This window comes from Protopterus annectens, chromosome 2.part2 (genome assembly GCF_019279795.1).
Source record: "Protopterus annectens isolate FY-2018-M chromosome 2.part2, PAN1.0, whole genome shotgun sequence".
Classification (NCBI taxonomy): Eukaryota; Metazoa; Chordata; order Ceratodontiformes; family Protopteridae; genus Protopterus; species Protopterus annectens.
In genome coordinates this window covers 276,686,873-276,713,380 of record NC_056730.1, presented here as the reverse complement: position 1 = coordinate 276,713,380, position 26,508 = coordinate 276,686,873, and the positions used below count along the sequence as shown (strand labels likewise).

The 26,508-nt window shown below is 37.8% G+C and overlaps 1 protein-coding gene across 1 annotated transcript in view; it reads right to left on the bottom strand.

The window, feature by feature from the left end:
- The window catches only part of ADGRB3 (adhesion G protein-coupled receptor B3), a 3,555,978-nt gene that overhangs the window by 173,825 nt on the left and 3,355,645 nt on the right, over positions 1–26,508 (bottom strand). Inside the window, exon 27 of the mRNA XM_044063870.1 lies at positions 4,480–4,519. Within this exon, the coding sequence (XP_043919805.1) occupies positions 4,480–4,519 (40 nt within the window). The remainder of the gene's footprint in view (positions 1–4,479; positions 4,520–26,508) is intronic.

The following is a 26,508-nucleotide window of genomic DNA, read 5'->3' as shown; positions in this document are numbered from 1 at the left end:
ACTTAACACTGAAAGTGTGATAAGAGACCTTGGGACACAGGTGGACAGTAATCTATCCTTTGATAATCACATCGCCACAGGGGTCAGAAAATTCTTCTACGTAGCACACCTCATCACAAAAGGTTTCTCATTCAGAAAAAAAGAGGTCATTGTTCCCCTCTACTCATCACTCATTAGACCCCTTATAGAGTACAACGCCCCTTTTGGTATGTACCTCACAAGACATCTATAACAACTGGAAAGGCCACAAAAATACCTCACAAAGAGGATTACTGGCCTCAAACAGATGCCTTACGCAGACCGTCTCAAAAAACTCCAGCTTTACTCCGTCGCATATCGCCTACTCAGAGGCAATCTCTGCCTAACATACAAAGCTATGGCAAACCCAGAGCTGTTGGACATGCTCCATTTAAAGAAATCCCAACCCCTCCGAGCTACACACTCTAGGGACCTAAACCTTGTCACCACAATAAACAGAACATGCTGGAGGGATAGATTTCTGTCCCAGAGACTTCCCATACTCTGGAACAGACTACCTATCTGTCTATGTCAAACAGAACTCCTCATGAGCACTCTTCAAGAAAAATCTTGATGATTGGATGGGTAATAGGAAATTCACCCCGGGGATCTTCTGTGGTTCTGCTTGACAGGGGCACAGGAAAATAATTTTCTTGGGTGGCGAAAGCCAGGGTACCTTTTAGGCTAGGCTTGTATAGGTCCTAGTGCCAATAACCTAGTACCTACCTAGGAACCTATAGAAATAACTCAATTTCTATAAAGCTAAGCTTTTTTTGGCAAAAAAAAGAGAAGTCCTCTGTTTTGCACTGGTTGTAACACTAGCATGTCATGTAAAACTTCACATTTATGTACACATGACCCACTTCTGAAAGACTGGCAGCCTAACTAAAGCAGGTAGTGCTTTAAACAATAATTACTTGACACAACAACCAAAAGTTTAGGATACGCTAATGCCAAGACAGACTATAAGGTAATAGCAGTATCAACATCTGAGTTGCAGAATAAGTGTGAAATAAATACTTTTTTGTAGCACTTTAATAATTCTAATGTTCCACGGTCAACACTTTAACATGGTGCAAGAAATGGAGAGCTACAATAAACTTGGTCGACTTGGGATCTAGATATTATACATTCTGGTATAAGACAGCAGCTGGCTTTCATTGATTTCCACTCAGTCACTATGCAATACTATTTTAAAAGTCTTGCAAATAAATTTAATTTTGGGTGCAGCAATAATTTTCAAAGCAGATTAAAGTCCAGATGTCATAATTTAAGATCCCATCACCATAATATTTTTTTTTTACTTTGTTGATGTATTCTAGGTTAAAATGATAGCTTCATATGGGCAACTGACAACTTTACTTTAGTCCCTATTTTATATGTTAGTGGCATTGTTTCTGTTTGTCATCATTTGCTAGCACTTGTTTATGTGTGTTATATTTTATTCCCTCAGCCTACTGCATATTTAAACTTACAGTCTACTGCATATTTAAACTTACAGTCTGGAAAGCATCAGCACTCTATGGTCTTAAATGGGAAATGTACCATTTCCATCTCTTTATGGGGGATGAGCAAAATATTATTAATTTATTAGCAAGACCTTTTTTCTTGTGGACTCTTTCTCATGTTAGATTTCAGTATCGCTATCCTCATATCAAATGTTATATTTTCAGTGAACTTTATATTTTACATTTGCTGTTTATTGAACCAGCACAGGCAACTAGTTTCAACTTGGTGATTTCTATGAAGATCCATTGAGAGTGGATAATTTAAAAATGTATTCATAGTTCATTAAGCTTCATTAAGATACTGTCTTTTATTTCAATGTTGTATTCCATTATGTATTTATGCATTCTATTTCAAATTACTTTTGGACCCAGGAGAGAAAGGTTAGGTCTTGTTTGGGTCCAGAGTAATTTCAGTTTTATTATAGTGTGTGCATATTCTTTGTTAGTATTTATTAGGGTGGAATTTTGCACAGTTTTATTCATACAAGAGTTTTCCTTGCACAGGCCATATAAGCTTTACCTTTCACTCGTGACTCCTATGCTTTTTACTTGATCATTACATCACTATGCACTTCCATGGTCTTGTACATCCAACACTGCTGATGCTTTCCAGTCTTTGCTTTATAACTTAGATGACCCTGATGTTACAGTTGTGATGGCCCAGTTGTTGCAGAGATGGTTATATATTGCTTCTCTAAAGGGAAACTTGTGCAGTATTCTCCATAGTGAGAAAGGATACTCCACTGCTTAAATACATAAAAAATAATTCTCAACATTAATTTTTTTGAGAATGGAATCTGAGGAAGCTGTGAGTTTGTGAAGCAGGGATTAAATAGATGTATACATCACCTGGTTAATGAAGTAAGAGCTAGACATTTATTTGGGTAATAAAGGACTGAGTGAGCAAAGAGAGGTATACACCACTTGGTTAATGAATTTAGAGCTGGGCATTTATTTGGGTAATGAAGGAGTGAGTGATCAGTTCTTAGGTGAACTGCAGTTAATTGTTGCTTAAGTTTAAGCCAGTGTAAGGATCTAGGTTAAGACACAGTGACAACAGACAAATTCAGCTATTCCGTTACATACCTTTATTCAAGCTTTGATAGAAGTGATGGAATGTCTCGGGAATACAGCAGCCAGGACGGCAGTTGTGACTCTTGTGAAGTCAGTCATATACAGTTTTGCACTATATATTAGCACTAGTATATATTTAAAGTATGACAGCTTTAACATGTTGGCTGAATTTCAGATCTCCTTTAAGAATCATTTCAGTTTTACTGACTTGACTACCTCATAGAGAGGGGTAATATGAAACTTTATCATGTATGTACATTCCTCCTGAAAAGGAATTAAGCAGCTCCACCATGTTGTAGACAAACATGTTTGTTTTATCCTTAGCAATAAGCCAGCTCCACAGACTACTGAACTTAGCTTGTAGTTTATATTGTAAATCACTGAATGAAGGGCTAAATGAAAGGGTGATCGTGCCATCTGTATAACGTATGTCACTTATGGTATCAAAGTCAGATGCAACACTATTAATAAGTACTGAGAAGAGTAAAAGGCCTGGAACCAATCTTAGGGAGAACCCACTTTTGAGAATGCCATTGTCTAAAGTTATTTTCAGAAGTAGTTCTAAAGGTTCTGTTCGAAATGTATAAAGAGAACCAATTATGCAGGATTTTATATAGCACAAAACTGTTTTCAAAGCCCTTCCTGGAGATTCCTTGTGCAATTCTGCCTTATTGCACACTTAATAACCAATCCCTTAAGCTATTGATTCCATCCTGAAAATGCACCATTCATTAAAACAGCATTTGTGCTGCTCCAGCTTGCCACAAAGTACATCTCTGTACACTTACCACAAATGTAGATGTTCGAGTGTATTCACTGTTGCAGTCATCGCATTTGGGTTATCCCTGCCAGGGTAGCCCTCAGCTGGCCTGAAGTATTTCTGCATCGGCTGCTGTCGCTTGAGGACTGACGTCAGATCGTCAGTAGTATAAAGTAAGGCAGCTGATGCCATTACATCAGTTTGTCTTGCCCTAACCTGTCAGGAGCCCCAATGTAGGAGGCCAGGTTCTGGTGGAAGAACCCCACTATGGAAAATAAATACCAATATGTCCCTTGTAAAGAAAGAAAGAGAATAAAAGGGGGATGAAGGGAGGAAAACCAGGAATGCAACAGTGAATACACTCAAACATCTACATTTATGGTAAGTGTACACAACTGTACTATGTTCTTCATGTTTCACTGTTATAGTCATCATATTTGAGTAGATTCCCAAAGCTGAGGAAAAGGGTGGAGACAGTCAAGGAAACTAGGGGCTGGCTAGGATGCCCTGCAAGACTGCAGAGGCAAACCCTGTCCTGGATTTGGAGAAGAGAGGCAGGTGGTAATGCTTGGTAAAAGTATGAACAGAAGTCCAGGTGGCAGCCTGGTGGGTACTCCTCTTAGGAAAGATGCAAAGGTGGAGGCTGCTCTGGTGGAGTGTGTCCTGACTCCCTTGGAGGGAGGCTTTCCCTGCTGTTTGTAGCAGAAATGGGTGCAGTGTGCTATCCATTTGGAAATGGTTTGCTTGGAGATGGCTTTGCCTTCTGACCCTGTAGCAAAGCTAACCAGCAATTGATCAGACTTTCTGAAGGATTTAGTCAATGAAGAAACTAAATCTGTTTAGATTCACAGTTTCTCCTACAGCTTTTATTTATTATGTAATAATAAATGTCTCTGAGAAAATTAAGAAAACTATTTATACAGGTAACATGTAATACGTAATCCAGTATTTAATACTAAAAAGGGAACACAGTGGGACAGTTTTGCACAGGTAATATTTTACATGTGAGCTATTTAATTTATTTGCTAACAGATGCACACACACACACACACATATATAAATATATATACATACATGCATACATATATAAATATTAATGGATATATGTGGAGATCCTACCTGATCTGCAGGCTATGTCCACATCCTTCTCAAAATCCGTCTGTTAAGAAAAAAGGTAATGTTACTTTAACTGAAAATATTGAGAAAAGTTATACATAACTGGATGGCTCATGATCTGCTTTCAAGATTTGCAGGTGCATGGCAAATGACTGCCCCCCTTTTGTCATTAATTGGAACAGTAACTGCTTTACAATATAATAAAATTGCTTGTGCTTATAGCTGAGAAATTTCAGTGTCCCAGTCAGACTGTTTAGAAAACAGTAGCCAGTCCCATGAACATGCAAAAAAGCCTGTAGTAATCTCTGAGTCAGGGAATTGGATATTATTACCTTTGTAAAACTACATTTGTCTTTGAACCATGTAATTAAACATGTCAGTTCAAGAATCTTGTACGAGTACAGTATTTTATTATTATGATAAAAATCAGCAGCAAGTTAAGCAGACTGCAATACTAAATATGATGAATCACCTTAATCGAATAATGGCTTACTTCTGAGTTGTAATGGAAAAAAATGATATTATTAGATCAGAGGCATTTGTTATGCAGCAAACATTCCATTCTCATACAATTACAAGGTAACATAAAGCCGAAAGCACTTGAGACTGCAACCCCCCTTTATAAAAATAAATAAAAAAATGACATTCATTTTAAAGAAAGTAAGTACCTCGTACAATAAAAGATGAAACTCAATTAGATGATAAATCATCCAGCATCCAAGGTCATGCAAGCCAGTACTAAAAGTCTTTCCATTTTATTACACAAGTCTGATTATATTTAAATAATGCTTTTCTTGATTTTGCACATGCTTGGCATAACAAGGTCTACAGAGAGAACATTCACTGGGAGTAGTAGTCCTGCATAGCTCTGCATGTCTTTATATTTATTTTTAAACTAATATTTGCTCCATGACTCTGAATTTATTGTCAATTACCTATACTAAAATGGCATCCATTCTTTTTCTAATCACAGCCTTTCTCCTAGACAACTTTAGGGATAGCTCTCAACATATTCCAGCAAGCAATAGGTGTAAGTTAAAGAACCAGTTATGGAAAGGAAGCCAGTCCCCGGCAAAAAAATACATTCAGAATACAAGTGCAACAATGGATAATATAGGGAGGGTCAGCAATTCTTCAACTTTCACATGTTTGGGATGAAAACAAATATACTGGTGCAAACCACTGCAGGTGAATGGAAGTCATGAACCCCCCAGACAAAATAACCCAGCCAAGACTGAACCAGAGGACATAACATTCTAGGGCAGCCGTGGTAACCAAAAAAACATTGTGTATCCACTAGGTAAAAAATTCTGAGTGTATTTATTTATTCAACAACGATAACACACCAAAGAAATTTATTTCATAAAGCTTTCGGGTCTACACCCTTCATCAGTATAAAGCAATAACATTACTACAACATTTAAATAGGAGAGATCATATAGTCACATGCTTCAGCCCATCCCACTGCTTAATAATCAACCAAATCTTAAAAGGACAACACATCATTTAAAATCATACTAAAATTCTATCTAACTATAATATTATAAAATATAAAACTTAATTAATGCATCAGTATTTAAAATACCATACTAAAATATCTTACGATTATATTGCATGTAGTTATTGTGCATGTTATAATGAATATATAAATACACATACAGACATATATAAAAAACCATGCAACCACCATCATATACATACATACATATAAATACAATTGTACACTTTTACACAACATTTCATAACTATTACATAAACATATATTTTATACATTATATGTATTTCATAACCTTTCCCTTTGCCTCTTCATTAGTAAGGGCTTTAGGCTGACGGCATTATTTAGACCAGGGGGCACATCTGCCTGAAGTCTAATAATCCATTCTAATTCTTTTAATTCTAGACAATTATTTATATCCCCCTTCCTTAAACTAATATCTATTGTAGCCAATACTCTAAATCTGAAAACATGCTTTTCACCTTTATCCATAATGTGTTTACTCAAAGCATTTGTCAATACTTTCCTCCTAATCTCCGATTTATGCTCAGTTATTCTCTCTTTTAATTTTCTAATAGTTTTGCCCACGTAGAAAGATGCACATAATGTGCATGTAGCCAAGTAAACCACCCTTTCCTCATTACAAGTGGTCATTGTTATTAATGTGAATACTTCACCATTAGTGGGGTGCTTAAAGATATTCTCTCCTTCATATAGGTCATTACAACAAGAACAGTTGTAACATTTCCTTGTGCCCATTATCCTGTCTTTGGTCTTAGTTTTCTCTCGGAAATCTTTGTAACATAATTTTCGTTTTAATGTTTTGGCACTTCTAAATCCAAAACTAGGTTTGTCCCCCACAATAGATCTTACTTCAGACATAGCTAATAAAATCGGCCAGTTTTTCTCTATTATAGTGCTCACTCCATGTGTAGTTAAATTATAAGTTGTTAAATATCTAACTATCTTCACATCTTTACGTGGGCCTTCTCCATGCACTGTCATACCTCCCAGCAAGACTGGTTTAAATTTAGTCTGCCTCTCTCTTTTCACTTCCGCAACTGCTTTATTAATAAGCTGTTTCGAATAGCCACTATTCTCAAACTCTTGGGCCATATTTTTGACCTGTTCATTAAACATACTTTCATTTGTATTAAGCTTACTTAATCTAGTAAACTGTGCCTTCAAAACTCCTCTAAATATATGGGGGGCATGCATGCTGTCTTTACTTATATACCTCAATGCATCTACTTCCTTTCTATACACTTTTGACTCAAATTTATTATTATTCTTAAACAGAGTTACATCTAAAAAATTTATACTATCAAGGGATGACTCCATTTTAAATTTAAAAAAATCAGTTGACTCATTTAAATATTGTATATAACTTTCTAACTCTGGACGGGAGCCTTTCCATAATAAAAAACAATCATCCACAAACCTTTTATAAAATACCACTTTTTCATTAAGATGATTGTTTTTATTTAGTACCACTTTTTTCTCCCATTCATATAACACCAAATTGGCGTAGGTGTTTGCAACTGGTGTGCCCATTGCAACACCAGTAAGATGCAGAAACAAATTCCCATAAAAAATGAAAACATTATGCGTTAAGACCACTTCCAAAAGAGCACATATAGTTTCAATTTCCCTTCCATACATTCTCACTTCACTGTTTAAAAAATTTCGTATTGCATTAATTCCATAAGCATTAGGTATAACTGTAAACAGTGAAGTAATATCTAAAATGACCATGATGTATTCATCTACGTCATAATCTAACTGTCATACATAAAGACTATTCAAAAAATCACTTGTATCTTTTAATACAGTATTACAGATGCAAATATATTGCCCCAGCACATTCTGAAGATATTTCGAAATAGGTTCTGTTATCCATCCACCACCCGAGACAATAGGTCTTAGGGGTGGATTAGCAACATCTTTATGTATTTTTGGAATACCATAAATTTGAGGTATTCTTGGACAGGGAACACTCAAATAATTAAATAATTCCAAGCTCAAATCATTTACTAATTGTAGCTCATAAACTGCCATGTTTACCTCAGTGATTACTTTCTGTACTTCCATATATGAATTTTTTTTTTTTTTTTATAAAATACATATAATGTATAAAATATATGTTAATGTAATAGTTATGAAATGTTGTGTAAAAGTGTACAATTGTATTTATATGTATGTATGTATATGATGGTGGTTGCATGTTTTTTTATATATGTCTGTATGTGTATTTATATATTCATTATAACATGCACAATAACTACATGCAATATAATCATAAGATATTTTAGTATGGTATTTTAAATACTGATGCATTAATTTTTATATTTTATAATATTATAGTTAGATAGAATTTTAGTATGATTTTAAATGATGTGTTGTCCTTTTAAGATTTGGTTGATTATTAAGCAGTGGGATGGGCTGAAGCATGTGACTATATGATCTCTCCTATTTAAATGTTGTAGTAATGTTATTGCTTTATACTGATGAAGGGTGTAGACCCGAAAGCTTTATGAAATAAATTTCTTTGGTGTGTTATCATTGTGTATCGTTTGCAGTTGGCAGTAGCACTATTGTTTTATTGTATTTATTTATTACAATTTCTAGAAACTTAGATGGGATGCAAAACTAGAAATTCCAAAACCACTAGAATACAGTCATTACAGAGAAGCAAAGAGTACATTGTTCAAAAAATATCTGAGAGCAGTTGCTCAAGGCACACTATAAAACACAAAGCTCCGAGATCATCCTTACCTTTCCAAGATCACGATCTAACTACACTTGTGCTATGCATGGCCAGTGCTTTTTATTTCATTCCACAGCTTGTACTCTGCACCTCACAACAGCCTCCTTCACAAACTGTGAAACTGATATCCTCTCATCTTTGTCTTTTTACACTTTGCCATTTCGTGAACTATCATTACTCAGATATGCATCACTGTGATTAACTGTCAAATTAATAAAACAAAAATTCAGTCTAGGTGGAGACACTTTATTAAAACAACAAAAAGAGCCGCGATAAGCGCTTTCACAATACAGTTGCTTCTTCAGATCTAATAACATAATTAAAACACATGACTTGTATAGTAAAACAAATTAAAAACAACTATTCATCGTTTCAAACCTCTTGATCTTAGAGCTGGTTTTAAAGGGTCTAGTCTTTGATATTGGACCTAAATTATAGACATGTCCTAGGTGATGAGCCCCCAATTTGTTTTTAAGAATAATCCATCCTTAAAGAGGATGCTTTGCTATAAACCAGTTGTTTCTAGAAATCTATGTAAAGAGCTGGTAACAGAAAGAAAGGTTGGGACCTGGGCAGCCAAGTGCTCCGGATTGTGCGGAATGCTCCACATTTGTGTTCTATTAAGCCCACTGTTCCGAACTGTGCAGCCGTTGCTCTGTTTAAGCATTTTTGTATACAGCTACAGGTAAAACAAGTTTATTGGTTAAGTGCTTTTGTCTCTGTAATTATACAGATGAAAGTGCTTAACCAGTAAACCTGTTTTGTTACTTCATCCAGCAGAGATTAGCTGAACTTGAAACTTTCATTAGTCTTATCAAAAAAAATACAAAGATAGTAACAATGCTGTTACAGCAGGTAGGCAGTAGATTCAAGAATAGTGAGACAACTCAAGAATACTTATGACAGTGCGACAGTTAAATTCCAGTCGAGCAGCATATAACCTGATTAGGACTGAAACAGTGCAGGAAACTATGCAAAGTGAATGGCTAACTTACTTGCCGTCAAACTTTATGCTTATGCATGGGGTAGTCACAACGATATTATGATCGCTGGTAGTGTCAATTTGACAGAAAAGTTTTTGCAATAAATGTTTCACTTCCATTCATTAGGGAAGATACATTGGGGGTAAAGGGCTGCTGACCTACAAGGGCCTTGCAGTTAGGTTTTAGTACACGCACTACATTCTCTGCAGACAGAATTATAAATGCCGATTACTTTATCCCAGCATTAGTATACAGATGCCAAAAGACAGATTTTCATTCAGTTCTTCCCTTACTTTTAAACATTTCTGATAATCCTTCCTGTCTAACGTGTATAGTTTTATTCTGTGCAACAAAGTATGCATGAGCATTTAGTTTTGCTGTTTTATTCACAGGTGTATAATTTGTTCTGTTAAGCACTAGAATTTGCTAGCCATATTGATCCTTTCAGACTGTGATCTAGCAATAGGTACCATCCACTAGAAAAAAAACTCAAGATCATCAGTAAATTATTTCCTGCTACAGATCATCTGACCAGTGGGGCTATATGGAGAAATGAATCACTTCAATCGTATTATCGAAAACTTTTTCCTTGCTCTGACATTTCTTCCGCAAATGCAAAGCAGACACACCTTTATTATGCTGGAGCATTAGCTAACAGCCTAAGTTATATAAGTGAAGTCTGCTTTAAAAATGCTAAGTCAGTATTTTCTCACAGCTATGTTACTTTCCACAGAATTTCAGACTACAGTAAAAAGGATTCATATAGTACTCTAGCACAGCTATTAACAGTCATTATTATTCACAATGATTCATGTGCTTTTGTGTCTGTGATCTGTCCAGTTAACGGTTTTATTGTTTTCCAGAAGTATATAGGAGAAGATGACTGCCTATTTTTTTTTAGGTAGATGAGCTTAGCAGAATTAATTGCAGTTCTGTTTTTTCCTGAGACCAAGGAACATTAGGTACAAAATTTCATTGCATTTTTCCATTGTCTCCATGCCCGTCTTGGTTCCATAAATGTTAGTCTCATTTGTGGATCGCTCTGCTGAGTCTGTCTGCTGTCACGCTGGATTTCCTCGGGATGTGCATTGTTATAAGAAAGCGTTGGGAAGAGGTCGCCCACAGCCATTCTCTCAGAGCCTCCCGACAAAAGAGATAAGACCTGGTTCCTCCTTGTTTGTTTATGTACCACATAGACAAAGTGTACATGACTTTTACTCACATGAATTCTGGAAAGTACAGAGGGCTGTCAGCACAAAATAGTAGAAAGAGGACAGTATTTTAAAGATGGCATTCACATTCACATATATTTTAGTTGAAAGGCCATGGCTATGGTAATGGTACGCTTTTCACGCACTGCAAAAATAGGGTGTTCCACATTTTGACTGTTTGGCACACATTGCAATGGTCTGTGTTCCACATTGGCCTCTTAGCAGGTTGAGACCTATGGTTGGGACATATGCGTGTGGAGCATGCAATGTATGCTGTTACATCAGAACTGATAATTGTTTATACATCCCCTTAATGGACATCTATTTGGGTTTGAGTTGTACTTGTTTGTTAATTGTAATACGAAAGATTTGCTATATTTGACTGTGAAATCTGCATTTCATATTATGTTGGCAAGACCAACAGATGTCTTAGGGATAGTATAAAGAACACATCTGTGCAATTAATAAGGGTGATCCCAGGAATGCATTGGCTAGACACTTTGTTAAGGAAGGAGGTGCACATAGATTTAAATTTATGGTACTTGAGAAATAAAAGGCTTCTGCAAGAGTGCCTAGAAGTTAAATGGGTTTTTACACTTGCTGCTAATAGAGGCACTGGTTTTAATGGCAATGCCCCTTTAAAACCAGCTCTAAGATCTAGAGGTTTGAAACAATGATTGGTTGTCTGTAATTTGTTTTACTATATAAGTCATGTGTTTTAATTATGTTATTAGAACTGAAGAAGAACAGTACCTCTCAAAATATGGAAAATGCAGGCAGAATATGGGGCAGTAGTTAATAAGTTTAACCACACACTCACGTTGCAAAATCGCTTATCTCTGCTTGTTTTTTTTTTTAATAAAGTGTGTCCACCTAGACTGACTTTTTGATTTATTATTTTACTTATTTTCTCTCAGTTGTATTGCTCCCTATCCTGTTTTTTGTTGATAAATTTCAAATTACCATTGACATTTATCACAATAATCAAGTTTTTGGTTAGTGATGTAATGTAGCAGAGTACAGGACAAAGTTACCATGATACTTAACAGACTATTCTTGTACATCTGTTATAAAATGAAACAAGATATGCTGGTATATGCTGTGCATGGTGGAACACTCCATATTTTGAGACTGCATACTTTTGAACTGTTTGAGCTTAAAAAAGGGCTAAAATTCTATGAAGAGTTACAGGGAAGGCACTGAAGAAGCTAATGTTCTCACTCCTTTAGTTACCAAAGTGAGTTTTTCTGTTCTGTTTCACATTAAGCATCTCTTCCCAAGGTGCAGCAGGTGAGAGTTCTTCAATACAGTTTCTCTTATCCTTCATGTATTAAGCCCCAAACCCCTGCCTCTGCTACACTTTTAGAAATAACCATATCTCATCATTAAGTAGTTATATGGTGTAATGTAAATTATTATAGCAGCTTTATAACAGATGGAATATATATTCAGTGCCTCTTTCTGGTAGCAAACATTTAAAAATCAACTTAAATAACTTCTCTCAAGTGACTGAAGTACATTCTGTAACTGATCCCCACAACACATTTTTAAAGAAATGCCTCCTCACTATGTTAAAATCTGCTGTTGCCTATTTAGGTTTACTGATTTTTTTTAAACTTCTTTCATCACTACCATCAAAAAAAAAAAAGAAATGTGCAGTCCTGAAGACATTCCAAGGCACAGAGCTTGATTTAGTGCATGCTTCCTTCAGGTCTTTCAAATGACAGTAGCTGCTATCCTCTTCCTGGATCAAAGTCCCTTCATGCCTGATTATAGTCATCTGTCTCCACTTAGATCTGATATCCATATAAGGTCTCAGAATTCATGTTTGCAAATGTGGAACAGTATCTCTCAAAATGTGGAAAAAGCAGGCAAAATATGGGGCAGTAGCTAAGACGTTTAACCACACTCTCACGCATGATCAGAATGTTTTGTTTTATGCTTACTGTATATTTTGCTGGCTTAGCCTATGAACTCCTGGCATTCAATTCAATGAAGTATTTTTTGAGTTGAGTTCACTGGGAACTTAACCTCTTGTACTGCCCATATTGATGGCAATGTCCCCTGAAATTTTATGTGCCAACTCCATGCTCATACAAACACAGAGAAAATAAGAAATTCTGAAAACATAAGGAATCACTGCTGGCATAAAAAACATCCCTGCAATGATTTGCTATAAGAAACAGTAATTTGAGGCAATGAACTCGATCGCACGGACTCTCATTCACTTTACACTTGATGAGGTTTAGAGAAACTATACTTTTCATGAAACATTATGCTTCAGTGTTATTTATTTTGCAGTTTACTTAAAAAATTTTAAGACTGAATGTGTTGCAAAAACAAAAGTTTTGCACTCAACATAACAATGCTTTTCAACCTTCCTCAACCAATGAGTCTTGGATCCGACCTTGGATCTGGTTCCGGCCACTTCAATGGACTTAGGTTCCATAGCTCAAGCTCCTCCACTTACCCATAATCTTCTCCTAAGCGTGGATTACCTCAGATCAAATTTGCTTCCTAGTCAGCCTAACATCTTGTATGAAAACAAGGTATCCAGTAAAACATATGGTCCAAAGTAAACAACATCAAATTACAACAGGCAGGAAGAGGAGGCAGACTGGAGCTCATTCAGTAAAGCAGTCAGGAATCTCTCCTTAGGACAGACTAGGAACCTAAATGGAAAACTTCCAAAGTAAAAAGGATGCTGGAAGGCAGGAGGTTGAGGAAAGATGAAATCAGACAACACAGATGCATTATTATGGTGAGGACATAACTTTTGTATCTGATGTTGTCTTTTTTGTCTGTTTCTCAACTCATGGAACAGTGTCTCCAGCTACAGAAAACCCTGGGTGGTCCTCAAAGCAGGATATTCTGGAGTACAGCAGAGCCAAATTTTGCTCTATCCCTAGATAATATATCCAGTTTGCAACAAGCAATAAAGTTATGGGCAGTGGTCCAAATAGGAGCTGCACAGATGTCATCTGTGGAAGCCCTGGACCAGAAAGCAGGCAATGTGGTGACAGATCTGCTGTGATGAGCCTTAGGAGGTTTAGGTAAAGTCAACACTTTATTTTTATAAACAAAGGAAATGCAGTCAGTGAACCATCTGGCTAAAGTTACTTTTGATACCATCTTGCCCAATTTAGCCTTTGAAAAAGATACAGACAATTGGTCTGATTTCCTGAAATCTTTAGTTCTATGGACATATAATCTAAGCTGACCATGAACATCCAACAGGTGCAGCATGTATTCTCCCTTGTTTGAAAACCTTGGAAAGAAAACAGATAGAATGATGGATTGGTTGATAGATTTCTAAATAAACTTGGGAATAATAGGGGTTGGGGAGAGGTGTAGAGGAGACCAGAGGGCCAATCATGAATCAAAGAGTCACTTGGTGACTTCCCCCCAAGGGAGATCAGGACAAAGTACCTGCTGCTCTTGGGATTGTGAAGAGACATGAAGAGGTTATAGCACAGCTGGCTCCATTTGTGAAAAATCCTTTCCTCCACTAATGGGTTGAGAGACCACTCATGAAGAAATAGATGAACCTTCTCATTTTGTCTGCTAGCACACTGAACTTTGCTGGAATATGCATTGCCAACAGAAAGCATCCCGAAGAGATCATCCATTACTAAATTTGCAATGCTTCTTGACAGATGGGATAGGATAAGGATCCCCCTTTTGTTGATGTACCAGATCACTGACATGTTGTCCATTTGAACAACAACCATCCCCAGAGGGAGAACATCTTGAAATGCATGCAACTCTAATAGCATTGCCCTCATTGTTAGGACACTGATGTCAAGATTGACCTTCAACTGACACCAGTACCCTGGACCATCCTTCCCAAGTAATGCTCCCCCACCTTAGTTTAGAGTTGTTCATAGTCACTGTGACCTTGAGTACAGGAAGGATAAAAAGGGTGAGCATGAGAAACTTCTTCTGTGCAGATTCACCAGGCTATGTGCTCTCTGAAAACTTTTATAATCCAAATCAGTGTGGTCAAGGGGTGTTGTCCTATTGAACATAGTACTGAGAGTATCCACTGTAGTACCCTCATATGAAACCTTGCTACAGGTACCAGAATTATGGAAGCTACCATAGATCTGAGAAGTTGTAAGACTAATCTGAATGGAAGCAAAGGAAGAGAGAGAGAGAGAATACGTGAGGCTTGGCTCTTCAAGGTGTTTAACCTTGTCTATGGTAAACATGCATTCTGTGTCACTGTATACAGATGAGCACTGCTTAGTACAAGAACATGAGTGGGGGAAAGCTGAGACTTGGAGAGTTCAATTTGATGCCCAGTTGAAGACATAGTTGGAGCAAGAAGTTCCTGGCTTGAATCAGTAGAGGCTTGGTGGGAGCAGAGAGGAGCAAGTCATCAAGATATGGAAACACCATGAATCCTAGCAGTCCCAAGTGAATTGCTGTGGTGAGATCAAAGGGCAGGGCCCTGAACTGGCAGTGACTGGCTCCCAGCTGGAAGCATAGGTATCTCCTGGAGTGCCTGTCTATTTAGATATGATAGCACACATCCTGAAGATCTACTGAACACATCCAATAGTCCATGAGCAACAGTGGCAGAATGGACTAAACTGTGACCATCCAGAACTTTGAATGTTTGATAAATTGATTCAAATTGCTGAGATCCAAAACTGGGCTTAGGTCCCTATCTATCTTTGGCACCAAAAGAAATCTACTGTAAGTTCTGAATCCTTCCTGGACTGGGGGGACTGCTTGGATGACTCCTTTTGCTAGCAGCTTTTCTATTTCGGTTTCTATGGCTACCACTTTCCTCTGACTTGGTGGAACATCATGAATCCTTTTGGGCTGACTATGAGGTGTAAGTGAAAACAGAAGGTAGTAATTTCTATATATTATACTCTGCACCCAGGTGTCTTTGGTGATGGCTGTCCAGTCTTCTGGGTGCAGAGATATGCTCCTCTTCACTGTGAACCCAAACAACTAAGCGCTTTCGCCAGTGACAATCTGGCTTCCTCAGAATCATTTGGAAACACTTAACTGAAACATTTAAAAAAAACCATCACATGTCAAAGCAGCCAATGAAAAATAAGCAGCCATCCATAATATAAGTAATGAACAGTGAAAGCATAAATTGATTTAAAGTCATCCTTGTGCAACTAAAACCTACCACAGATATATAAATAATTGTCTAATAAGTAATTAAAACTTCTCATGATTATAAAAAAAATGTTAAAAATGATAATACAAATGATGATGAAAGTGAAGCATAAACTGCCTTAATTAAAATGCTCACTGGTTGTACAGAACAACATTTTTTAAAAACCTTTACCTCATATTAAATTAAATAATGTTAGCCTGTTGTTTCAAAATGGGAACAATCAATGTACTATCATTCAAGCCTGGTTTTACCACGGCATTCAATCTTAGCTGCCACCTAAGTTCCTTTTCTTCAACCTTTAATCTGTCATTGCCTCTTCTTTCATTGTGAAGTACTCTGTCTATAACAAAAAAAGTGAATTTCTTAAAGTTTGCACACTCAAAACTATGTGTAAATAAGGCATTGTGTTTTTAATTGCTCTTAAATGTTCAGCTATATAGTCTCTCAACCTCCGTATAGTCTTGCCATCATAGAAACTGTAACAACTGGTGCACCCTGCAACATAAACTAACATTGTGGTGTTACAATTGCATTTTTCTGGGCAGGGAAGTGTTCTGTCATAGTTGTAAACAGAAACATAAGGTCCCTCATTAATGTACCTGCAATATTTGTAGGCACCACATTTAGACATACAAGAATTATGTCTTTTAGCATTGCTCCCCTCCAATAAATTCTTAATGTTCTTACCTTTACTGTAAATTATTCTAGGTTTCTCCCCTAGTTTTTCTTTCATATTAGTGTCAAAACAAGTGTTACAGCATTTAATTATACTCGTAACAAGAGTAGGCACAACCGGGTTATACCTTAATATACATCCTGCAGTGTTGCCTTTTTCTCCTTCTCTCACCTTGTTTGTACTCACTTCTCCTGCTCTCAAAATGGAGGGAAAACATGTTTGTCTTCTACTCATGACCTTGTTCCTAATCTTAAGAGTCAATTTCAATGGGTGACCTCTATCAAGGAAAAACCCCACTAAGGTGTAAAGTTTTTTCTTGAATAGTTCATTGTCACTGACCAGGCAAGATAATCTTATCATTTGCTTCCTAATTACATTTGTTTTTTGGTGCATCGGATGACAACTGTCGAAGTGCAATAAAGAGTTTGAGTAAGTCTCTTTTCTAAAGATATTACTCTGCAACTCCTCCTGGGTCTTCTCAAGGTGGCTGCCAAGGTAATCCACTTCTGTTGAATGCCAATGGCTTGTAAATTTAAACAATGTGGTGGTTTTGTTTAAATGATCGACAAAGTACTTGGCCTCCTCTTCCTTATCTCTCCTTACAACCAAGATGTCATCCAGGAAGCGGTTATATACCAATATTTTTCCTTTAAATGAAGAGGAAAAATTAATTTACGTTCCCAATGTAAAAGAACCAAATTGGCAAAAACTGGGGTGCATTTGGCACCCATGGCCACCCCAGCAATCTGATGGAAAAATTCACCCTCAAAAATGAGGTAGTTGTTCTTAAGTATAATACCCATCAGTTCAACCAGGACATCGGCTTTGTGGGCTGGAATGCTCTTATGAGTGTGAAGACTCTCTCTAAAGTAATCTAACCCAGTGTCATGGGGAATCACCAAAAACAAACTGATCATGGTGAGGAATGAAAAGTTTTCCTTGACACTGACATTTCTTAGATGTTCTAAACAGTGCCAAGAGTCTCTCAATATGTGTTCTGTTTCTTGCACAACGTTCCTCACCCACTGGTCCACAAAGGCTGCAAGGGACTTTGTTTTCCAGCCCCTTGCTGCCACTATTGGTCCAAAAGGTGGATTGTTAATACTTTTATGTATTTTGCACCCAGGTGTCTTTGGTGATGGCTGTCCAGTCTTCTGGGTGCAGAGATATGCTCCTCCTGACTGCCTTCAGACTGCAGCATTCAGGCAACCTTTGAGGAGCACTGAAATGGATTCACAGAGACTAGACCTCAGAAGCCCTTGTGTTGCAGGCCTCCACTGCTATGTGGGTGATGTCTGCAACTACAGGTCACCACACTGCTATGGGGGATCCATCTTTGTAGGAGTACTGGAAAGGCCCTTATGACTTGCAGAACCGCACCTTTCTACCTCCTCTCTGGTTCCAAAAAAACCCCTCCAAGGGCTAGAAAAACACATGTCTAGGGCAGATAATATCTTCCCGTCCTGTTTGCTCCTGGAGAGAGTTTCCCTCATGTTAGGGCTAAACAAGACAGATCCATGAAATGGAGCATTGATGAATGATGTCAAGGTGCATCCAGGCATGCCTTCTGACAGCAATTCCTGAGCGACTCTTGAATCTCCCTCTGAGGAATGAGAAATCAGCTTCATGGAGCTGTTCAATAGGGACTGAAGTGTGTCCACTTGTGAAGAAACCATCTTCTTATCATCCACAGACATGGACTCCGAGAAGATATCAGAAAACTCCCTGAGCAAGTCCCTCTAAAATCTTGTAATGTGTGCCAAGTAGTTCAGTGACCTGATGGTGAAGGTCATCGACACATAAACATGCTTCTGAAACCTGTCCAACATCCTGGACTCCCTGTTCAGGGCAATAACATGTTCAGCAAGTTCTTAATGGCTGCTGTTACCACCATAGCATCAACTGGGGGACTCTTTCTCCAATGGGCCCAATCCTTCAGTACAATGAGATACTTATCTTGTCTCCTGGGGATAGGCTCTGTGACATCTGGATCCTTCCAAACCTGGTGGGACGTGAGGTCCATCATCCCTCCACAGGGTGTAGCTACCCAGGATGTAGCTGAGCAAGCTCCAATAGACTTGAGAAGCACTGACTCCTCCTGGGGATGGGCAAGAAGACCAACCATCTTTCTGTCTCAAAAGCTCAAGAATTTCATAGAAATAAACATCTTCATGGGGTGATCTGGGGGACCCTTCCCCTTTATCAAAGTCAGTGTCTTCCATCAAACATTCCTGTGTGGAATCTAATGGCCTCCTTTTGCATGCATGCTTCCAAGGGTGCTCTCTGGTGGGATGCTTTGGGGAGGATTCAGAAGTGTGAGCAGAATCCTGGATTAGGACTGTGTCTTGGGTTGACCGTCTGCCTGTCCTGATGTAACAGCATGAAAAGACTCAGGATCCAAAGTAGACAGCTGTGGAGGGAATGGACCTGATGGGGGAAAGTGTGTCTTGTCCACAGAGGTATAAAACACTCTCTCCTCTACCTCAAAGGCAGAGGTCATGGGGTAACTAAGAACTGACCTGGTAGGAGCCAAAGCCATCTGCTCAGGATGGCTCCTAGTGTCTCCAAGATCCTGCTGAAACTCAGAGGTTAGGGCAGAGCTGTCCAGCACCAAGGCTCTGAGGGGAAGGGATGTTTCTGATGCAGATGCTATAGCAAATAGATCCTTCTGGCTCTGACAGAGTCAGAGCCATCAGGATCAGAGAAGGTGCTGGAGTTGACAAAGGCTAACCTTAGGAACTGACACAGACAAACTCAGTATTCTCGGGTCCAACGATTCTGAAGCCAGGGGAACAGATTGGAATAGGAGTCAAAAGTTGGGATTCGGCTGGAGGTAGCTTCATGGATCTGATGGGAGAAGGAATTTGATTTCTGAGAAATGTTCTCATCATCCTGTCCATATCTGCTTCTTCCAAGCACCTAGCTGACTTGAAGGATGAAGAGGTTGAAGTTGGTTGGGAAGGCCATCACAGTGTCTCTTGTAAGAAAAGTGAATGGAATCTTGAGGAAACAGGGTCCAGAGAGAATCCTGGCGATATGTGGAGTGGAAACTTTAAGTTCAGTCGAGTTGGATCCAAGGATCTCTGCTTGGATTGAGTCAGATCTAAGGAAGTAATCAGATCTGAGGACTTTGCAATTTCTTAGGTGGAGGTGAGCCAGAAGGAGAAGGAGGTCAGATATCGGAGGAATGGTTCCTCAAATACTTGATGTTGCCAGCTGAATCCCTCTTGGGTTTCTCTGATGACTTCTTGGGGGGGGGGGTCTCCAGAAGCTGCAGAAGAGGAAGATGGAAATGGGCCTTTCAATATAAGCTTATTTCTGCTCTTGACCAGTGCTTGTGATTAAACCTGGCACAAATGTCACAATCGGTGATGAGGTGTCCTGCTCTGAGGCAATACACACACTTGGAGTGGGCATCTGAGTTGCGAATTTTGTGCCCACAAGATGAACATTTCTTAAAACCATATCAAAAAAGCAACACTCCCAAGGGCAAGTGGTGTAAACCAACAAAATGCAAATCTGAATAAAAGATGAAAACACACACCACAGCTGTAAAAATCTCAGATAAATCCATGATTTAATAAAAGGTAAGCGCTTTCACACTAATTCGTGCTTCTTCAGACCATACATAAAAAGGAAGAGAAAAAACAACTCCCATTAAATAGAATACATCAAGACCAATGAAGGCAAACAAACAAACAATTAAAAACAATTAAGAACAAATCAATTACTATTTAAAGAGCCTACGCTCTTTCAGCACAGGTTTAATGGAGGTCCTACCATTGATACCAGGTAATTTCTCAGCTTGTAAGTAAATAATCCAGTCAAGCTCTCATCCTTCAGTATAATTCCTAAAATCACCACCACGCACACTACCCCTAACCATCTCTACAACCCTAAACCCAAAAATATGGTTGATACCATAATCGGCACAATGCTTTGGCTAAACAGAACTACTTTCTAAATAAACTACCTTTAACGCTGCCACACTATTCAGAAAAAGGGGCATTAAGTTATTTCCCCATTTCTCTGATTAAGACCAAGGAGACCCAATGTTTCTAGTTTGTAACTCCCACGTGTGAGTTTCCTTTAATATGTACAACAATGCTGTTGTCTATGACATGTACCTCATCTCTTGCAAATAGTTGGTCTGTAGCACTGTCCTACAAGTATTGCAATAAGTCATATCTTAGCTACTCTTTGACTTTTTGCCCCAGCTGGTGACTTGAAAATATTGATAATGAAAGTGCTATTGTTCATCTAGCGTAACAATTTGCTGTGCTTAATACAAAGGATTAAGATTCAGAGCTTTTAATGAGATACATCCTGTAATCCATGGCGTGATTCCTTCAGTCTTCATTTGTTAACTGTGCAACTCTAAGCAAATGACTTGACCAGAAAATGATCTGCGTCTGAGAAAAGGTCAATGTGGATTAGTTCTGCATCTTGGTTAAAAAATAAGGCAGCAGCTCTGTGTTTTTTGTACCTCTGTTTCTTTTTGGATGTGTGATGTGTTTTGCACTGCTCTTCTGGACTAACCCTGTATGCAGGACAATAAAACCTCAGTAAGCCATTCAGAGTCAAAAAAATAAAAAGCTGTAAGTTACCATAGATTCACCAAAGGCTACAATGCATGTATGTGGCAGAACTGGAAAAGGCTGCAGCATAATAATCAAGAGCTAAATTTTACACATACTTTAAGGAAGCATTGTGGCTTACTAAAACTTTTTTTTCTGGTTTAGAAATACTTTTTAGTGGTAAGACAGAGACAAGTCTACACCTACAGAAATGATGTAGATTTTCAATGTCCTATAAAGGACTGCTTGCAGTACATATGCAACAGTCTTTAAGAACAGCGTGGGATGATATGACTGTGTATTGTATTAGGACAGATATTAGAAAGGATGTTTTGTGTGGTCTTTCTCTGCACTTAATCTTGCTGCAGAGTCTTGTAGTCTAGTACCTGTACAGCATCTACAGCCAGTGACCTATGTCTCTGATGAGCTGATCTGCACATCATGAAGCCACAGGACAAAACTCATATCAAGAGCAGATCTGTGCTGCCACTACAGATCAATCCTTTTTATTTCACACACTCACTCTCTGATATGAAAATCTACCTTTACTCAACTGTTTTATATTTTATGTTACTCAATATGAACATTTTAATAAACAGATCATATGTTTAATCCTGAGTTGCTGAAATGCATAAATAATAAAGCCTGTACTGAACTACCAAGAAAACAAAAGATTGCTTTGAAGATGGTCCCATCTAGGATGACTAAGTTATCAATCTACATTTACACCTGTACCTTGTGTTCAAAAATAGGCAGAAAATAGAAAAATCTATCTTCTGCCAAAAAATGAAACAATGTAAACTGAATATAGTTCCACACTAGGTACAAACAGCATGAAGTATTCCTAGATATTGTAGTTTAGGGGTTAATAAGCCAGGCTGCAGAGCTGGAGACATCTGTCTTTCTGAGTGGCACACTCAATATCCATAAGCACTCCACATTCCTTGTAGTCCTAGACATTCCCATTAAAAGGCTCCACTGGATGACTTGGTTATATCCAAAACTAAAAGCATAAGTAATTCACACCAGAATAAATATTAATATTGCAAGAATATCTGTAGGATGTGTTGACAGAGTAGGTACACAGCACTGTGGATGACAACAGCTTCAACTAAGTTAGCAACTGTTTCTAAGAACTGTGGCTTTCATGCAATTAATCAGTCACAGTCAAAATCACTTATTACCTTACCATAGTAAAAAATATGAAAATGTAACTTGACTGCAAAGTACAAATATTTTGAAAGCTGAACAAATATTTGAATGTTTAGTCTGATTTTAAACAAAGCAAGAACATGTAGAATTCCTGATCAGCTTTAAAACCAGAGAAGAAAATTGTGCAATCACTAATTTATTTGTACAGTTGAGATTTGGCTTAAGTTAATACATATCACCCTCATCTCTTTCTTTACAAACAGCAGTTTCCTGATGTTGCTGTTCTACTCAGATTTTTTCGTTAGCATTGTGGGAACATCATCATCACCAAGTGGCGTTGCTTTATTGCTCCTGGATCTGAGGTTCAGTCCTGATTTCTGGCCATTGTATGCATGGAGTTTACAAGTTTCTGCCATGTTTCTCAGGGTTTTGTCTAAGAACTCCTAGTTTTCCCTATGGCCTACAATAAGCTGGTTGACTGCTGATTCTGTATATATGTGTGTGTATATATATATATATATATATATATATATATATATATATATATATATATATATATATATATATATATATTGTTTAACCCTTGAAACCTGCTTTGTCACTAAAAAGATCAACCAGAATGAATTCACTTAGCAGAGTGACAAACAATTAACCAAGTAAACACAGACACCTCTGCCCTTTTATAATTTAACAGTGCTGAGAACCACGAGCATTTTCTCAGTGACTGCATGCAAGCTAGTCAGTACTACATTACTGCAAATCTATATTTCCTGGTATGCTTTTTACCCTTAAGAGTGAACTCCCTTTGGGAACAGTACACTTGTGTGGCAGCACTGCTGTCGAAAGCAGTACTGTCGATGGAATGTAATTGCATTTTTATTGATCTACTCTCTTTGTAATCAAAGAGAGTGATCAGGCATTGTAGTTTTCAATTGCTGAGTGAAGAATTTGCTGGCCTTTTATTTACAGGGTAATACCAGAAGACTGTAGATCTGGCACATGCGCATATTAGCCATTAGAAAGTGGACGTGAGGTTAAGAAAAAAAAAACGCTTTACTGAAAACGGTCACATCATTTACAGATATCTCACTTTATAAACCTTGACAGTCTTCTGCCCTTAACACAGTCAGTATAATAGGGAAAATGCCCTTCTGCCTCAAGACGCAATGACCTTATTTATTCATTTAGCAAGTAGGTGAACTGGAACACTCTGGCCCTTTTTCAGTTATGACCTTGTTTTAGAAATGCAAAAATAATACAGCAAAATTCAGTCACAATGAAATTGTATCAAGCACAAAATTAAGGTATTGTACAATGATACAATTGTGCAATGGTAGATGTAGAAAAGAAATAAAAATTGAATGAAAAAATGGGTAGACATGGCAGAACCATACTACGCAATAAATATCCATTTATTTACAATGTTGTACAGTGAGCACTCGAGAAGGAATCTTGATACAACTATTACCAGCACAATGTGTTCATTGTGCAGCCTTTGTGAAGGGATCACACAGAAAGGGTAGTCAGTATGGGGGAACTACAGATAAGATAAGCATAACAAGGGTAGGCAGTATGGGGCAAGTATGAATAAGATAAACATAACAAGGGTAGGCACTATGGGGCAAGTACAAATAAGATAAACATAACAAGGGTAGGCAGTATGGGGCAAGTACGAATAAGATAAACATAACAAGGGTAGGCAGGAATGGAGAAGTACGAATAAGATAAACATAACAAGGGTAGGCAGTATGAGGCAAGTATGAATAAGATAAATGTAACAAGGGTAGTCAGTATTAAGGAAGTACGAATAAGATAAACATAACAAGGGCAGTCGGTATGGGGGAAATACAAATAAGATAAACATAAGGGTAGTCAGTATGGAGCAAGTACGAATAAGATAAGTATAACAAGGGTAGTCAGTACGGGGCAAGTACAAATAAGATACACATAACAAGGGTAGGCAGTAATGGGGCAAGTACAAATAAGATAAACATAACAAGGGTAGGCAGTATGGGGCAAGTACAAATAAGATAAGCATAACAAGGGTAGGCAGTATGAGGCAAGTATGAATAAGATTAACATAACAAGGGTAGTCAGTATGGGGAAAGTACAAATAAGATAAACATAACAAGGGTAGTCAGTATGGGGCAAGTACGAGTAAGATAAACATAACAAGGGTGGGCACTATGGGGCAAGTACGAATAAGATAAACATAACAAGGGTAAGCAGTAATGGGGAAGTATGAATAAGATAAACATAACAAGGGTAATCAGTATGGGGCAAGTACAAATAAGATAAACATAACAAGGGTAGGCAGTAATGGGGAAGTATGAATAAGATAAACATAACAAGGGTAATCAGTATGGGGCAAGTACAAATAAGATAAACATAACAAGGGTAGTCAGTATGGGGCAAGTACAAATAAGATAAACATAACAAGTGTAGTCAGTATGGGGCAAGTACAAATAAGATAAACATAACAAGGGTAGTCAGTAATAGGGAAGTATGAATAAGATAAACATAACAAGGGTAGGCAGTATGAGGGAGGTATGGGTGAGATAAACATAACAAGTACCACTAAGATGGAGCAAGGAGTTTTACAAAGAATATTACCAGCTGGAACTAGACACAGCTGCTTGAAAGGGGAGTACCATCACAACCCCACAGGCTACACAGCAGTGGAGAAAATGAAAGCTCTGATGTTGGCAAATGTTGTTTCAGACAAATTTCTTCACTCGATTGGCACTTGCCCAAATGCATGTTGATCGACTGACATGCTCCTTATGAGGAACCAAAATGTTCATTTCAAAATACATGTTCTCCTAATTCCTGCCCAGAAAGAGAGTTAATACACAATATGCAGCACCTTTATAGTTATTTCATCTGTCATGACTGTCATTAACACTGGTTCAAGATTTTTACTGAACTTTTCCATGCCATGAATCTCATGGCACACTGCAACTGAGATATAGTCTGCTTATATGTGGGCTGAAAACTACAGTTTCTTACATCTCTCTCTGAAGCCTCACATACTTGCAGCTCAGTTTTCTGTCTCCTTCCTGGTTTACTTGTTGGAACCAATTTTAAACCTTCCATTTATTTTTCTGTTAGTAAACTAACAGGCCAAGATTTAGTTTATACTAAAATGATGATTGTATAGCATGTCCATTCAAATTATTTCTACTTATATTTAATAAAGCTTTAAGAATCCAAGCCATCTTAAAGATGCAACATTGCGTATTATGTTACTGCTGCTCCTTTTGTCCAATTAGTATCCTCCACTGTCCTGATACTGTTAAGATAACAACAGGAGTCTTACCACAGTATTTTTTATGATTGATTTTTCCTGTGCCCGTTAAATTACTGGATTTATTTGTTGTTTTCTTATTTCTATACTGAGGGCTCCATCATCTATAAGATCTTTCCACTTGTGGTTTGGGGGAGTACATCTGATGTTCATTTCTTATCAACACTTCTCTATTTTCAGTGTCCACTTAGCTACATAAATAATTTCTTGTCAGAAGTAACTAAATTTAGAAAGGACTTTGCAAGGGGATTTAAATATGCTGGACCCGCCAGACACGGCTGCAGAGAATAAACTAGGTAATATAGTTCCAGCTGTTACCATTTCAGAATTCAGGAGGCAGAAGACAGTTCTGCTAAAAATGAAGTCTGGATTCTTTAAGGAAGATCTAAAGGTTCCAGGGAAACCTAGTACTGCTGGGAGTACACAGCTGTGAATTTGATGGGCCTTCCTTTACATACAGCTGTTACCTTCTGGCTCTGGGATAAAGTTAGTAACTAAATTATTTTTGGTATCGTCAAGAACGAGACAATGACAAAAATGCAGCCAGTAAACCTGCCTAAAGTCAAAAATGAGGTACACATGAGGAAAAAGAAAGGCTTGCAATCAAACTGTTCACTGCACAAGAAATTGTACTCCCTACAGTTTACTTCTGCCTCTTTTAGGACTTCTTTGGATTGAGGTAGTTTAAAATACACGTTAAAATAATAACACAAAGGTACAG